This window comes from Cherax quadricarinatus, chromosome 84 (genome assembly GCF_038502225.1).
Source record: "Cherax quadricarinatus isolate ZL_2023a chromosome 84, ASM3850222v1, whole genome shotgun sequence".
Lineage (NCBI taxonomy): Eukaryota > Metazoa > Arthropoda > Malacostraca > Decapoda > Parastacidae > Cherax > Cherax quadricarinatus.
The window spans coordinates 7,818,439-7,836,020 of NC_091375.1; the positions used below are offsets into that span (position 1 = coordinate 7,818,439).

The 17,582-nt window shown below is 36.3% G+C and overlaps 1 protein-coding gene across 27 annotated transcripts in view; it reads left to right on the forward strand.

The window, feature by feature from the left end:
* The window catches only part of sw (short wing), a 187,712-nt gene that overhangs the window by 100,752 nt on the left and 69,378 nt on the right, over window positions 1–17,582 (forward strand). For 21 of the 27 annotated variants that reach the window (XM_070103002.1, XM_070103009.1, XM_070103014.1 and 18 more), the window contains 4 exons: window positions 13,885–14,061; window positions 15,428–15,584; window positions 15,707–15,829; window positions 16,610–16,741. In XM_070103002.1, coding sequence (XP_069959103.1) covers window positions 13,885–14,061; window positions 15,428–15,584; window positions 15,707–15,829; window positions 16,610–16,741 — 589 coding nt within the window. Of the gene's footprint in view, window positions 1–13,860; window positions 14,062–15,427; window positions 15,585–15,706; window positions 15,830–16,609; window positions 16,742–17,582 lie in introns of all 27 variants that reach the window. The other 6 variants (XM_070103013.1, XM_070103015.1, XM_053799403.2 and 3 more) reach the window with 1 other exon arrangement.

Sequence of the window (17,582 nt, forward strand, 5' to 3'; positions counted from 1 at the left end):
TATTGCTTGTGCAGGTGCTGACTGTCATCTAGTAGCAGCCTCTCTAGAGTGCTATTGACCATATTTCTCATGGGTTTACATTTTCCATTACTAAAATGATCAAATTAAATTTTCAAGAGGCCTTGTTGTCTCTAATACCTCACTAGACTACCTGAATTGTTCTTGTATCCCTGAACAAGATATATTTAAATTTTTCTTAGTCTTCATTCCTCCTTAATCTTATCAAAAATTAGACTATGGCAACTAGCTGTATTCTGCAGCCTCCCCTATTCCTGTTTCTAAATTTGATCCCATTCATCATCACTGGTTACATTTGTATCTAGGAGCTTTTCAGTCTTCTCCACTTAAGAGCTCGTATGCATAGGCAAACATTGCAAGATCATCATGATGCCCAGTGTCTCCATTATTTTGTCTCTTCTCATGACCTTTGCAACCCTTTTACATATAGCTTGGTAACAGATGAATTGTCATCCCTATTTAATACACCTCTTAACTCTATTTACACTACACTCTGTTGACTTCCCTTAATTTACCTTTTCTTTATGTACATCCTGCATCTTTCTTTTCTCTCCTCCCTTGGAAAGTTCTAGTGATTTGTATTGGTTCTTCTCCACTTTCATGTGTAAAGACTGTTCCCTGCTATAGCTTCACTCTCACTATTTCTTAACCATTTCATTCTCATGCTGATGCTACTGTAGTTTACACTGAAAGTTCTAAGTCCTCTGAAGGTGTATAGTAAGCAGTAGTTTTTCCATACAGAATTGTCTTAGGTCATTTACTCGGCTCTATCAGTATTTTCACAGCTGAGTTGTATGCAGTTCTCGTAGGCATCATATACATGGCACCATTGCCCACCTCATCATTTGGAGTTTACAGAATCCTACAATGCATTGCAGACTGTCCAGAGATTTGATTTCCCTCATCCCATCGTTCTAGTAAATTTCTAGTTTACACACACATATCGTTTTCTGCTGGGTCCCTGGACACTATGTTCATATTAATGACCAGGCAGAGTCTCCTACTTGGTCACCAGTTTGTGAACTCCCATTTTTGTACAGGAGTCTTTCTTGGATTATTTTGCAATAATCTCTCAGCGTTGCAACCTTTGGCAACACCAGCGGTCTGATTGCCCCACAATTAATTGCTTTCTGTTAAATCATGTTTGGGTTTCTGGTTATCTTCGTACCACTATTGTAGTGTTTGGGAGACTAAACTCTCCTACCTACATGTTGGCCACACACCTTTCATGGATATCATGAAAAAATGCCCAGTACTACTCTGAGAATTGCCAGATTGTGTTGTCAGTTTGCCATCTCTTGATAGATTGTCCTGTTTATCAGCAGCCATGCAAAATTCACTTGTGATATCTCCACTGCCTTAATACACTTACTCTACCTGAGTTCCTCACTGAAAGTTCCACCTTTGATGCAGACTCTCTTTTTGTCTTTAAAACAAGCTAATTTATTACTCCAACTTTGATTATATTTCACCTTTACTTCTCTCCACTACCGCTACTGACCTCTACTAACTTTTACTCTTGCACACTCCTGACCCATACTTGTTCCTGACCTTTAACCCTTTCAGGGTTGGTGTAGTACTAGTACGGCTTGCACGCTAGGGTTGGTGCCATACTAGTACGCGTAAATTCTAGCGCCTTCAAATCTAGCGAGAGAAAGCTGGTAGGCCTTCATATGAAAGAATGGGTCTATGTGGTAAGTGTGCACAGTATAAAAAAAATCCTGCAGCACACAGTGCATAATGAAAAAAAAAAAAAACTCCTGCCATGTTTTTGGTTTAAAACAGTGACTTTGTAGTGTATTTTCATATGGTATTTATGGTTGTATTCTCATTTTCCTGGTCTCATTTTATAGAATGGAAGACATATTACAGAACTGAGATGATTGTGATTGGTTTCACAATGAAAAGTACCTTGAAATTGAGCTCAAAATAGCAGAAATGTTTGATTTTTGCTAATGTTCAAAAGTAAACAAATCATGCCACATGTTCAATACATGTCAATTGGTGAGTCTGATATTCTTTCACAAGTGCACTGATATTATTTATACCATTTCTACACTAATGCTGTAGTCTGCATAACAGTAAATCTTCTATTTTTTGTGAGAATAAAAATTCAAAGTGGAAAGCATAAGAAATGTAAGAGGGGCTTGGGGATGTGACTAATGAACAGAGGAAATGTTATTTTAGTGGCAGGAATGTCTGTTTTGTTTATTCTGGACCCTATTTGGAAATTGGCATCTTTTGAAATTTGTGTGAAATTAGTGAAATTGCCAATTTCTGACCACTTTATTGGATAGCTGAAATAGGTAAATGGGTGGTTTCTTGTACTCATTCGATAGAACAAATGGAGGTCTAGTGAAATAGTTATGATTATTGTCGACTGGTACATAGGAATTGGCCAAAAATAGAGCTCAAAGTGGACGAAATTGCCGATGTGTAAACATCGTTGAGACCGCTTACTTTGTGAGAGCATAATTCCATGAGTTTTCCATCAAATTTCATACTTTTGGTGTCCTTACGATCAGCAAAAGATTCTCTCTCATTTCATAAGAAAAAATAATAATAATTATTATTATTATTATTATTATTATTTTTTTTTTTTTTTTTTTTAAATTTTCAACCCTGAGAACAAGTTTAGGAGAGAGCCTCTCAACCCTGAAAGGGTTAAATATGCCTTCTTTAGCACACCCTACCCTGACCTTTTCGGGTTTAGTGCTTAGTTTGATTATATTATTTCAGTCACATTTTAATTGTGATTGATCTGTTGCACTTATTTAATTTCTCAATTCTTATCTTGTTTAGTCTTTCAAAAGGAATTGTTTGTTAGCTATCTTGCTTTTTCTGATGTGTTCTCTTCCCGGGTACCAAGTGGTGGGAAATGACACTTGTTGGTGCTTGTTATCCTTGACATTACCTGTCTTGATACATCATTAAATATGTGTTGGTACTGTGCCATGCTATTATATTCATCTGTACAATCATTAAATATTAAATATGGCTGCTGCTGATAAATTCACTTAGCTTGTTATATTATTGTAAGTACAGGAACAATATATACTGAGTGTATGGCATGTGAATTGTTGCCTTAATTCATGGAGGTACCTTGATGCAGGTGAAGGGCTCTTGATCCAAGGAATTTTTAGCATTTTAATTTCATTACAAGTGGCTTGTTTTAATAAATTGTTTGTTAAAATATTTCAAGTTATTCAAGTGATAAGATTGATAATAGTTCTTAAATGCTTGGTTATTTGGAAGTGAAGTATTGCATTAATGTGGGGGAGTACTTTGTGTTTATGCATGTGTGTGATAGTGGGGATGTGTGTAGTTTGTGTACTTAGCAGTTTGTGGTTGTAGGGATTCTAGCTCCTGGCCCCACCTCTCAACTTGCCACATTCACTTTTTCCTGGCCTTATGAGCCCTATAGTACCTGTTGTGAAAACTATATATGGATCCTGCCTCCACTTCAAGGTCATTCCACTTTCCAACTGCTCTGAGACTGAATACTTCCTGGCATCCCTGTGGCACATCTGTGTCTTCAGCTTCTAGCTGTGACCCCAAGAACTTGTTGCTGAACTCTCAAACATCCTGTCCCTGTCTGCTCTAGCAGTTTCCCTGAGTATTTTGTATGTTATCATAACTCATCTGGTTCTTCTGTCCTCCAGTGTTGTTTAGATTCAGTTCCATTAGTCTTTCCTTGTAGTTCAGGCCCCCCCCAGAACTCTCTCCTTGTAAACTCCAGGTTAGCTCTGGGATGAACCTAGTCACATACCCCCCACAGTTTTTCCAGTTTTTTAATATGCTTTTTTCAAATGTGGGTTCCATGCAGGTGTTGCATTCTTCAAGATGGACCTGACATATATTGTATAAAGGGTCTAGAATGACTGATGAGATTCCTGAAGGTTACTCTTAGATTTGCCAGATGAGCATTGGCTGCAGAGGTTATTTGGTTGATACAAGTCCCTGGTGAAATACTATACACTATGCTCACACCAGATCTTTCTCTCTGAATGAGACCTGCAGCCCATCCCCTGAGTTTATATTGTGTCCAGTCTTCCCTTCCAATCTTTCCTCAGTTTTCATAATATTGCATTTGTCAGCTCTTCTCCCTCCTTCAGTTGAATTACCTGACCTTTGATTATCCTCTTTCTTCTGATGTGACTGTGAAACTGTTTTGGTTTAGACTTGTGGGGGTTGGTGTGTAGGTAGAATTAATATTTTGTTTTTCTACTAATTTTATAAAGAGAATGTTAGTATGTGCTGTGCTGAATTATATTTTTCAAGATTATTTTTCTTTAAATTTTAATGGCAATTCGATATTCAGTTCTAATATAGACAGAATTTGTGAATCTTGCTATGGGTGGAACATGTCAGTGGAGAATATATAGTGAATGTGGTGCTTAGCTCAAAGTTTAAGATAAGGGAAAGTAATGCTGGGTGCAGTTTTGTTCTTGAGACAAATGGTACTTGAGAATTGATGAGATTACAAAGAATCACTATCCTTTCTTCCATCTGCTGCCATCATTATTGCAGTGACAAGGCTTCTTTTTCTCTTCCTCCTTACTTCCTTCTTCCCTTCCTTTATATATACATTTTCTGTGCTTCATACTTTCAGGAGATAGTAGTCTTCCTCTTGCAAAGCTTTGTAATGTACTTTGTGCCCTGTTATACACATTCTTTGTAACATTGTACTCTCTCTCTCTCTCACACATTCTCTGTAACCCATTTATTATGAATGCAGGTATCAGTTTCAAGGGCTGTTGTACCTGGATGTAACTAAAGTCTCCTGTGAAGAATCAGTCATAGGCATAGGCAATCTTGGGGGAGGGGGCAGTTTTTTTTTGACCTGTATATTCCTTTACCAAGATATGTACAGTATTTACAGAGTGAAATCAGCAGTATAACAATAATATGCCATAGAGCAAAGAGTCACTCAAGCTGGTCTTGTACACTTACACTCTCTTGTTTATTCTAAGGTGTAACACCTACTGTTGTCAGTGACTTTTTGCTCTCAGCTCATTTAACTTCATAATTACTCTACATATCTTGGTGAAAGAATATACAGGTAAAAAAAAACGTACCCTGTACTCCCCCTTGAGTTTTTTTTTTTTTTTACCTTCGACTATCTCGTCATTCTTGACTGGAGAGTAGTTAACAGCCAGGCACAACAACCCTTGAAATTGATGCTTGTGTTTGTAATGCCGTTTTGTATCGTGTTCACACAATCTCGTGCTGTATAAAATCCTATAATCTAATATTTTAACATTTATTAAAAGTTGCTGGATATTTTGATTGTAGTGAAACTGCAGTAAATTTCTTTACTTTTGTAATTGTATTGAATCTTCTTATTTAATGCCATTTTTACAACTGATAATTTAATAATCTTTAACTATGTTAAGTGTCTGTGCAAAGATTGCTCCATAATTATTTTGGAAATAAATTGTAATATCTTTTAATAAAATGAATGGAAGATACCAAGATAAAATCATTCTTAAATAAAATAAATAAGCAAATAGCTTGAATGTCTTTGTTAATTTACTTACCTTGGACATAACTTGCTCTTACATAAGTTCCTTGTCATGAAGTTTTCTCATCAACCTGATTGAAATCATTTTCATATATTAATTAGATTTTTACCTCTTACAAATACTAGATGTACATGTTTAATTTAGCCATTTTACCTTATCTCCTTCTTGAGATCTCTTAAAGGCATCTTTAAATTACTTTTCTACCAAACATCTGAGTACATTTCATGCCATATAAGAGCTCTGTTTTCACTCATTGCAGCTCTAACCCAAATCATTGAGCTTAACAAACACAGTATGCACTGGCTGTTTTTCTAAAAGTGTTAGACATGCTTTACAATGTTAGTCTAAATATTTTACCAGCTAATAATAATTTGAATTACATCGCTGACAGCAAGACTTGCTATATTTAAAGGTCTACTTTTTTTATGGGTATATATGCTTTACTGCCTCTCTTGAGCTTTTTTAAGATCATTCCTTTAGTTGCATATTTGACAACCATTCCCTACCCCTACCAAGGCAGGGTGACCTGAAGAAGAAAACCTGTTAGTTATCACTTGTTCCATAATTATATTCTCAGAGATACATTAGTATCACTGTTATGACTCAAATCTGCAACAACCTTTCCCAACCCAGCATACACACAGTACTTCCCACTTCTAAAGGAGTGTCTGGCTAAACAGTACCATGTTCACCTTCCATCAGTGCTAAATTTTCCAGAAACCACTTGCCTCCACTCTGACATACTTCCATGTGCCTGTTAGGTCCTTAATTCTCTGCTTCTGTAAACATCCTTCCTTGGACAGTCACTATTTCTTCTAGCCATCCCATCCATATATCCTCACTATTAACCTCTCGTGCTCCACTCTTCCATGGCATATTATCTCAGTTGCCCCCTCCTCCAGTTTAAATTATTTAAATTCCTTTCATACTCTTAGTTATTTTCTGCTCACTGGTACCCCTGGTTTGTTATGGAAATCTTGTTATATTTTTATCTTTCTTGATCATCTTCTCAGCTTGTATATAAGTGATATAGCATTGTATTTGAACCTTATTATCCTAGTTTTACTTTCGTATGTGAAGCAAGTGTACTTCTGTTACTTCCTGTGTACACCAGGTTCACTCACACTATCGTCATTTACACATGTATTACTAACACTACGTATTGAGTAAATTTTTCAGAGCATTTCTTGCACCCATTACTTAATATTTTTTTAGCAGTGTACTAGTTGCTTATTATTTTGAAAAAAAGTTTTTAATAATTTTTGCTTAATTTTCTGGTAAATCTTAAATGTTCGTGTTCCTCTCCTCTCTGAAACTTAAAAAAACAATAGTAGGTACCTGGTAGTTGTATAATTTGTTCTTGATGCTTTCATCAATGTAAAACCACTAGTTAACAAGTAGTGGATTTGTATCCTCCTGTATAGAAACTAATTTTGTTTAGATTCCCACTGTCTTAGCTAGTATCTTACGAGTAGCAGCCTGGTGAAGCAGCTGAATAGGCTCATGAATTAGCTGGGATCTTAACCCTTTGAGGGTTTTCGTCGTACTAGTACGTCTTACGCGTAGGGGTTTTTGACGTACTAGTACGCATAAATTCTAGCGGCCTCAAATCTCGCGCGAAAAGGCTGATAGGCCTAGGTGTGAGAGAATGGGTCTGCGTGGTCAGTGTGCGCGGTAGAAAAAAAATCTGGGACCCAGTGGTGCATTGTGGGAATGCCCTCTTAGTAAACAATGTCCACCATGCCTCGCGGTAAGAAGCTCCTCACTCCTCGGCGAATTGGGACACTTTTGTTCCCCAGTGACAGTTCTAATAGTGATGGAAGTGCCAGTGAAGATGAGTTTCGTGGTTTTAGTGAGGTTTTGACCGAAACTAATGACCATAATATCGGTAATAGTGAAGAAAACCCAGACGACCCTCAGCCTTCCACCTCTGGTGCTGGGCCCTCGTGTTCACGTTCAGTTGTTCCAGAACCCAAGAGGAAACTTCTATTTTCCCAAATCCCAGACTCAGATGAGAGCATGGGTGATGATAGTGATAGTGAATATGAACTACAAGCTCTTCAAACTAGTTCCAGTAGTGATAGTGAAGTGCAATATTCCCCAGTGAAGCGTCAGTATATACGACGATATATGCGCTCTGGAAGTGTGCCATATGCTATTCCAAGGGGAAGGAGTGTATCTCGGAGTACATCCCGTGGCTGTACAACAGGAACAGACAGTGAAAATGACGAAGATACTGTTGCAATTGGGATGGAAAATGTGCGTGGTGGTAGTGGTGCCGGCGGTGAGGCACCAGCAGTGGGCCATGCTGCCACCCACGCTGCCACCCACGCCGCTGCCTCAGCTGATCTAGAACAAAGGCCACCATCCCCCACTCCCCCACCACACCAGCCTCCACAACCACAACCTCCACAACCACAACCTCCACAACCACAACCACCTGTCATTGTCCAGTACCCACCAGCAGACCGCACCTGGGATTGGCAGGAAGCTGTCAATTTTGTTCCAAATCCCCACCAGTTTGATGGCAGCCAAAGTGGAATACGGCCATCTTGTACACTTGGGAACAATGCCACTGAACTGGAATGTTTCGAGTTATTCTTTGACGAACCACTGATGAAAAGTATTGTCATGGAAAGCAACACATACTACGAGTACACCATGGCAAACACAATACTTTCACCAAAATCACGTCTACACCAATGGAAGGAGGCAACTGTGGCTGAGCTGTATCTTTTCTTTGCCACAATAATGCTTGTGCCACATGTGTATAAGCACAAAGTGAAATCATACTGGTCAACAGACCCCCTGATTGCAACACCAGGTTTCAGTGATATAATGCCAGTGAATCGATTTGTGCTAATGTTACGTATGCTTCACTTCTCAGATAAAACCAGGCCTGACAGAACTGACAGGTTATATAAGATTAGGAATGTGTTTGTGTATCTGAAACAGAAATTCAGTACTCATTTTTATCCCTTCAGGAAGCTTGTAATTGACGAGTCTTTGATTCTGTTCAAAGGAAGACTCTCTTTCAAGCAGTACATACCAAGCAAGAGGAAACGCTTTGGTATAAAGTTGTTTGTGCTTTGTGATTGTTACAGTGGTCTGGTATTGGATATTATTGTGTACACTGGAAGTTATACATTGCAAAATACCAGGAAGTTATTGGGCATCTCAGGTGATGTGGTTCGAACAATGATAGAACCATACCTTGGTAAGGGGCATATATTATATACAGATAACTGGTACACAAGCCCCTCACTCAGTGATTTTTTGCGAGTGAACATGACAGATGTGTGTGGCACAGTGCGTGCAAATCGAAAACATATGCCCAGGTTTGATGCTGGCACTCGCAGAGGTGAGGTGCAGGCGTTTGCTGCCAATGACATCATGGCATTTCGGTGGCATGACAAACGAGATGTCACACTGTTGTCATCAATTCACCCTAATGAAATGGCAGACAGTGGCAGGCAGCATAGAGAGAGAAATGAACCCATTCTAAAACCTGCAGCTGTGATTGATTACACCTTCAACATGCGTTCAGTGGACAAATGTGACATGCAGATTGGGTTTGCTGATTGTGTTCGCAAGAGTTATAAGTGGTACATCAAACTGTTTTTCCATCTTCTGGACATTTCCATGCTCAATGCTTATAATATGTATAAGATGAGCACCAGAAACAAACCACAGTACGGCGAATTCTGTTTGTCTGTCATCAGACAAATAGTATTCAAGTACCAAGGAAATGCACCTGCAATTGACCGCCCACCAAATTATCAACAACTACCTGCTCGTCTGAAGCATGGTGATCACTTCCTGGTAAAACTGCCTGCTACTGCTTTGAAGAAAAAGGCTCAGAAGAGGTGTTACGTCTGTTCACATACAAAAAAACGCCCACGACAACGCAGAGACACTCGTTTTATGTGTGAGGAGTGCAAAACTCCACTGTGCATGACACCATGTTTCAAAGACTTCCACAGGCTGCAGAACTTCTAGAAACATGTCCTGTGACTGTATATGTGTATATAAAATATAGAAAAATAGTAATAAACAACATTTCATATTGTTTGTTTGTGTAAATATTTTCTGTAAACAAAATAATGACAACAGTGTTTACGCCCTTATTGTGTAGTATTGAAAAAGAAATAACTTACAAAATACTGATCATGTTGGCCTCAGAGGCCATAAAAGTTACTCAGAAAAAGAAAAATTGAAAAAAAATTGAAAATAGTACATAAAAAAGTAAATAGAAAAATACCGGGTGACGGCAGTCGGCGCTGTTACCAGATGATGTTCTATTTTGGCAAATTTCACACCTCCATATCTCGGTAAGTATTGACGTTAAAATTTTTTTGTTTAGCCTATAATGTTTAGAAAAAAATACTCTATTTTTTCATAAGAAAAAATAATTTTTTTTTTTTTTGAAATTTGGCCGACCCTGAGAACGAGTTTCGGAGAGGGCCTGTCGACCCTCAAAGGGTTAAGCATTACTCGTTGCTTTCCTATATTCCATATTCTACTGTAAATTTTTTTTTTTTTTTTTTACAAATGCATAACCTTGGTTATAGAAACCATGAAATTTATTAACAAAAAGGTAAATATTGTACCTAATTCTTAAAGGTAATACTGTATAGTATAAATGACAGAAGTGCTGGCCTGAAGATGATGCCAAGAATCTTGGATATCATACAGTAGTTATTTTACTGAACTGGCATTAATTGTTGGAACAATGACCTTTTCCATACTCGGAAATATCATATAATGAGTGTTAAATTAACATACTCTATTGACATCTTAATAGTTTTGAAAACTCAGCTAAATACAGTGGAACCTCGGTTTTCATATGCCCATGTTGGAGACAAATCTTGGAGAAAATTTCTCTATAAAATGTATTTTTTGTTAATATTTTTGGGTGTCTGGAACAGATTAATTAGTTTTGTTCCAGATACCCAAAAATATGAACAAAAAATACATTTTATAGAGAATTTTCTCCAAGATTTGTCTCCAACTAGGGCATACGAAAACCAAGGGTTCCACTGTATATAATACATGTACTGTATTGGGGAGGGTAATTCCTTCAAGAGAGGTGCCTTGATGTTTGCAAAGAGCTCTTCATCTAAGGAATTGGACTTGTGCTCCAATTTTTTGAATTGAGTCTGGATGCCTTCCATACCCCTAGGAGTTGTATGATTCCTACAGGTTTAGCAATCCCCTCATGAATGTAATAATAATAGTGGTGAGGCTAATGAAATACAATAACAGTGTATTTCTCTGCTGGTGTGTTACCTCATCCTCCTCTCATGCTGTAGTTTGTTACTACGTTTACATTAAGTGATGTGTGTGTGTGTGACATGGAGGCTTATACTGCTGGCAATTTGTATTCTGCCTACACTGTGGGTTGTAACTTCTCTCACGTTTATGAAAATATGTAGTGTATTCTGAGCATGAAGATCCTAGCTCATAAAAAATACTAATATGCAGTGATGTAACCTTGCTATTAATGTTATGCTCCTTCAAGATTGTGTCAACATGACATTGTGGATGGTGACTGAATAATACATAATAGTGTCACTTTGTGGATGGTGACTGAATATAACAACAGTGTCACATTTCAGTCCTTCATTTTGATGTACATTATTCATTGAAAAAGAGGAAGCTTGGGTAAATTTTTTTGTTCATAAATTATTTATTTGCTTGGCCAAAGCCTTGAGGTTCACTTTTAGCATGGCTGGGATTGTGTGGTTTTAAGTGAAATGCAATAACTTGTTAGAGCTGTGTTTGTGTTTGACCTAGCACCCTCCCTCTCCCTGTAGTCTCTCTTGGAAGGTTATTGCCACCTACTATTGTAACATAGCAAATGTAAGTGTTTCAGAATATTGAAAAACATTTCTATTGAGAAGTCCATTAGAAAAGAAAAAAAAAATCTCTACCCCTACCATTAAGTTTTCTTAGCTCTCTAAGGATAAACTATCAGATGTAACCTTTTGGTATCTTCTCAGTTGGTAAGTGAATATTCTGGGATTCTTAATTTCTCTGAAACATACTTCTCTCTTGTATTGCATTTTTAATCTCCGGTTTCTCTCACCTTTGTATGAGATGGCCAGTTTTGGTAAAACACATGTCTTTGTGTTTCTATACAGCACATTAATTGACTATTAATTATCATTTTTATCATAGTAGTTAATTGTTCACTATAATATTTAGTCTTTATAATTTAAGTATTTTATGTTGCATTTTTATTTTTGATGTAATAGAGTGGTAATTGTGCATTTTGCTTTAATTAAGTCTGCCAAGTATTACTTTCCTCACCTTAAGGAGGGCGTTCACATCTAGTTTTTTATATAATGTTACCCAGTGATTTCACTGAAAATTTCTCAACTGCATTATTGCCTTCTAGTCATGTTAAATGGAGTAATATTCCATTTCATTTGGAGCAATAGTTTTGTAACAAGTTTTTGCTTTTATTTTTATAATCTTGGTTTCATAACCAGTGTACATTTTATCGTGAAAGTCCAGCTACCCATAACTTGTACAGTTCCTTCCCAGTATTATAGTTTGCCCAATAGTAAAAAAAAAAGAATATACATGGTGTTCAATACCCACAGCACTACCAGATTTTAACTGAAAATTCACTAAATTAGAGAAATGGTTAACAGGATTTGGTTATAATATTAACAAAGATGGCAGGTTTTACTATGTACATAATGTTTATAACTTAGAGGCAGAGCGACCCTGAGAAGGTAAGACATTGACCTTCAGTCATGCCTTGCTTGGTGTGTTAGTTACTAGTTGTCAGAGATGCTTGTCCATAGACACTGGGCACCTCATGCACGTGTGAGTGCATTTGAGTGTGTGCACGTGTGCACAGACATTTGGATTCAAATGAACCTCCAAGCCCCAACATCCCCACCAACCATACACTAACCATATTGGTTATCTATTAAATGATTCACATTAGTAAGTAAGTAAGTTTATTCAGGTATACACAAATACAGTTACATAGAATTATCATACATAGCAGCATATGTGTAGAGAACCTAGGATAACCCAAAAAAGTCAGAGTGACTTATTTCCATTGGGGTCCATTAAACAGTGAGAGAGCCTTGATATTTTAAGTCCTGCTAGAGACCCCCTCTGTAGGTGAGTAATTTAGCTGTAGAGAGCAGTGATGGTAGAAGAAGCCAACTGTAATCTCCAGCAACCCCCTTCCCCCCCATTCCTCTCCAAATAAAAAATAATAGTGGAGTTTCAAGACAGATGCTCTAGAGCTGCCCATTTAACCACATTGCTACCTTAAGTCCTCTCCAATATATAAATTTTGGAGGTGCCCCTGGGAGAGCTGTTGAATATAAAGTCTAGCCAGGTGTCAGAGCTAATGAAGAAAGATAAAGAGAGATTATACATATGCTTGTATATATACTTGACATGATAGTTGTAGAGGCTTTAGCTTTACACTGTCTTGCTCACTGATCATCCTCAATGGTGTGTCTGATATTAAAGCAAAAGGTGTTTAACATAGTCTTGATATTTTATTAAAACTATGAAAATTTGAACTACTGTACTATATTAGTAATACTATTTAAAATACTACATTAGTAATCATAAGAGATGCTTTACTTCTCACTGCCACACATTGTTGCTGTACATCCCATTAACACCTCAGCATCACTGAAATTAATTGTGAAACTTATTTACGTATGTGACAGAAAACTGCATTATCACCTCCAGTTTGCATAAGGCTTTTATGCTGATACTGTTAATGTTTATAATCATTAGTTTTACAATACTGTTAAACATTGATGACAAAGAACGGAATCTTATGAAAGCCAGTGTTCATCTGTGTTGCAGTTGCTAAAGTCAGTGGTAACAGTATTATTATTAGTTTTGAAGCTAAGAGAAAAAAGTTAGAAATATAATGAAAACAAGTGTCAATTCTCGTTTGAAATAGTTACAGTATTAGTTTTTTATATTATATCTGTAATAATATTCACTCTTTATTAGTTACCAGGAGACAGGTGTACGTTCTTGCTCCTCAGACGAAGAATAGATTTTTTTTTGTCATGTGTAGCAGTGTTAGGCAAAAAAAAAAGTCACAGATTTTTCCAGACAAATAAATGAACGTCTTCCTTAAGATAGTCAGGAAATTTTAAATAAAAATTGAGGCATTATAATTATTGTACTTGAATGCTTAGAATTATTTAGATATGCTTTTGCCATTTTTAGTAGTGTAAATTCATGAATATGCAACTAGACAATAGATAAGTTTTTATTGTAATAGATGTTTGAAGTAGGTGCAGACTTATTTACCATGTAGTTCTGACCTATGATGACCCACAAGCTGAAGAAGAGGACAATTCCCTGACCATGCTGGATACACCACCAATATATGGAGGGGGGCACAACCGTCATCTGCCACCAGGGATACTGCCCACTGGTATGCCAACTGTTCAAGATGTTAAGCCAGCATTAGCTACTGAAGCAGAAAAGAAAGTAGAAGAGGAGAAACCACAACCACGTAAGCATGCAGCCTTACCACTAGCATTTGCTGCTTTTATGTCTGTGCTGACTTGTTGCAGCTAATGCAGTGGTTTAGCTTTGACTTTTATGTTGTGAAATTTTGGATATAGTTTTTGAAAGTTTTTAAATTTTAAATTGACAAAGTGTAGCATCAGTTATACCAAACAATGAAACAACAGATGAAAGAGATCTATATATTTTGATCTTATTCAGAGTCTTTAGCAGATGGGTCTGACTGATGTCAGACTACACACATCTGTGTACCTCTTTTATTTTTTTTAGATTTAATGTTTTTTTCAACTTTCCCATTGATAAATTTCAAGCTTTTCTTGAGTAATGTAATTCTTCGAGTACCATAAGACCCCTCACAGGTTATATACTATATAAAATTAGGTGTAGAGTACCTCATTTCTCTGGATTAGAGAGGACTGTATCATATTTACTGACATGTGAACTAATTGGCTACTTTGGGTCACAATTACTAAGGGGCTTCCAAGTTGTTAATTATTTGTTTCTAAACCCTTTATAAGTTGCACCCCCTACCTTTAACATTTGACAGTTTGTACTTGTTGAGCCACCAATATTTTTTGTGTATTATACAAGTTATTTCACTTCTGAAATCAAAGCATAATTTTTCAGATTCTTATATTATGTTGATTATTTATGAAAAATCATTTTAAATGACAACGTGCTCATAGCAGACCCTGACTGCTGCCAGTAGCTATTTTTTATGGCTGTGCCTTGTGGCAGCCTAGAAAAAGTTTCTAGTCAATATTTTAGATAAAATATATTTTTAAGGTTTAAAAAACTACATACTGTTTAGAGGTTATTTGTTATAAGGCAGGTTTGTTTGGTAGTGATGTTAAACCCTTCCCTAATTAAGAGAATGCACTGCCTTTTTTTTTTTACCTCTATGCATTTCAATAAAATGGTAGGAAATAAAATGCTCTAATTAGAAAAGGGGATTTTGCACCATAGAAAAATATTGATATTAGTGTTATAAGGTTTGAGTTATTACCATTCAGTTTTATAATATGGTTAAGAGTTTTATAAAATGGCAAGATATGTGGAATAAACACTTGTGGAGTGTTAGGGTATTTTATTGGGGACGTGTTACTCCACGTATGACTTCTTACTGAATACATGTAATAATAAAATATTCTAATATTACACGTCCATTTCACAATTTTATTTGATGATATAACTCTCGTAGACTGTATTGTTTTGTAATGTACTTGGCAGCTATATTTTATTTAGGAATTTTTTTTAGCTAAGACAGGATTAATAATTTTAATGGAAATGAAAAAGCATAGCATATAAATTGATTGTGCTCCTTGTTAATGAATCATCATTGTACACACCAGCACGTGAGTTGTCCGATGAGGAGAAGCAGATGTTGATGATGACTGAAGAATTTCACAGCTTCTTTGATCGTTCCACACGCATCTTGGAAAGAGCCCTGGCTGAAGATGCCAACATTTTTGTGGATTATTCACACGACTATGAAGAAGATGGTGAAGCGTATGTGTCCTTTTTTTAGTGTTAAGTAAAGAAAAACTTTGAATTTTGAATTTAACATTTAAAATAAATAAATTGTTTTTATACTAGTATCTTAAACTTAATGTATTGTTATCATATTTTAGAAATGAAAGTGGTGGGATCAAACTATCATTGAATCGTTGGTTCTATGATGAGAGGTGGTCTCGTAATCGATGTATCACCTGCATGGATTGGTCACCTCAGTATCCAGAACTTTTAGTGGCCAGGTAAGGAAAGTGTCAACAATGTGCAAATTTATGATGGGTTTACAGGTTTTCTGCTTAAAACAACTTCACATGAACATGGAGACGTGCTGAAGTATTTCTTCACAGACTATTTTATAGTATATTTTTTTGCCAGCATAGTAGTGTCACAACTAGTGCCCATGCTTGGTTTAAGAGTTAAAAGGCTACTTGTCTGCTGATAGCAAAAGTATAAATTGCAAATGTTTAATCCAGATAATTGTTTTCTCTTGTGGAACTGATAAAAAATGCAGTTACATAATGGAATGTTTGAGGTAGAATAGTGTCTGTACACTACATAATGTCTGAGGTAGAGTAGTGTCTGAGGTAGTGTCTGTACACTACATAATGAAATGTCTGAGGTAGTGTAAGATAATTTCTTTGAACTGTCACTAAGAAGAAGTGCTAAAGGAAGACTAAACTGGTTTTTCTTCATAAAGAACAGTAGAATACTGGATTGGTATGCTAGAGTAGCTTGTACTGGTATGTGCTACAGTCATGCCAAATATAAACTTGTGTGACAGGTTGAGACACAATGTAACTAATAAAAATAATTATACACAGACATATTTTAGGGTTTTTAAATTAAGTTGTAAAATTTTTAAGAATCCTGAAGACTTGAGACCATTTGTATCATTTGAACAATATCCTGTAGTTTTGAATGTTTATGGAGTGTTTTAACATGTATGTTTTGAATGTTGAAGTGTACAGTTTATGATAAGAAACAAGTTGACTAATACTTGACATGATGTTTGTCTTCCTCAGTTACAATAACAATGAAGATTCTCCACATGATCCTGATGGTGTTGCTCTGGTATGGAACACAAAGTTCAAGAAGGATACACCAGAATACATCTTTCATTGTCAGTCTCCTGTAATGTCTGCAACTTTTGCCAGGTAATACCCTGGTTGCAATACACACTTTTTTTGTATATAAACTTTCCATTCTAGAATTTTTAAGTGATTTCTGATGGTCTAATTATTGCTTTATTCTCCGGCCAGCATAGCTATGCAGTGTTGTCATCATTCATGTCATTATCCAAAATTTGCCAGTGCACTTAGTTTTATAATTTTTGAATGGATTGATTTTGAATTTTGGAGGGATTGTCATATTAAGTCTTTTTTTGGGGTTAAAGATTGAATGAAAATGATCCTTTGATTCTGTAACTTTTTTTTTTTTTTTTTTTTGTTTCCTTAGATGAACCAACCTTGTTAGATTCTGGCTCAGCTTACCTCTTCCTTCATGGGGGGGAGGGGGGTTGATGCCGGTGAAGCGTTCATGATCCAAGGAATACAGCCTGCCCTCTCCTTGGATCATGCCTGATTGCCACTTATTCTCCAAGCTTTCTCTGTTCTTTACAGGTTTATCATTTATCCAGTCTTTTAAGTCAAGAGTATAAACAGACATGGAAGTCACAGACTTGTTGATATTAATAAGGCAGATTTACTGTTACCTGGGTTATCTTTACTTTGTATGATAATTCCTTTATTCTCTGCAATATCATTTGGTTACACTTGTACATAGGTTCAAAATTGGTTTAAGTGTGTGCATAATTAGTGGATTGTTTTAAAGTGTAATGTGTTTTGTGTATAAAATAATTACTGTAAAATTAATCTAGATTCATTTAACTTTTTCATTACTTAAGCTTGTTTAACTAACCTTTTTGATACTAAGGTAAACTTAGTTACTTTTACTACCAGTTTGAGGCAGTAATGTTTATAATGGTAGGTTGGTAGA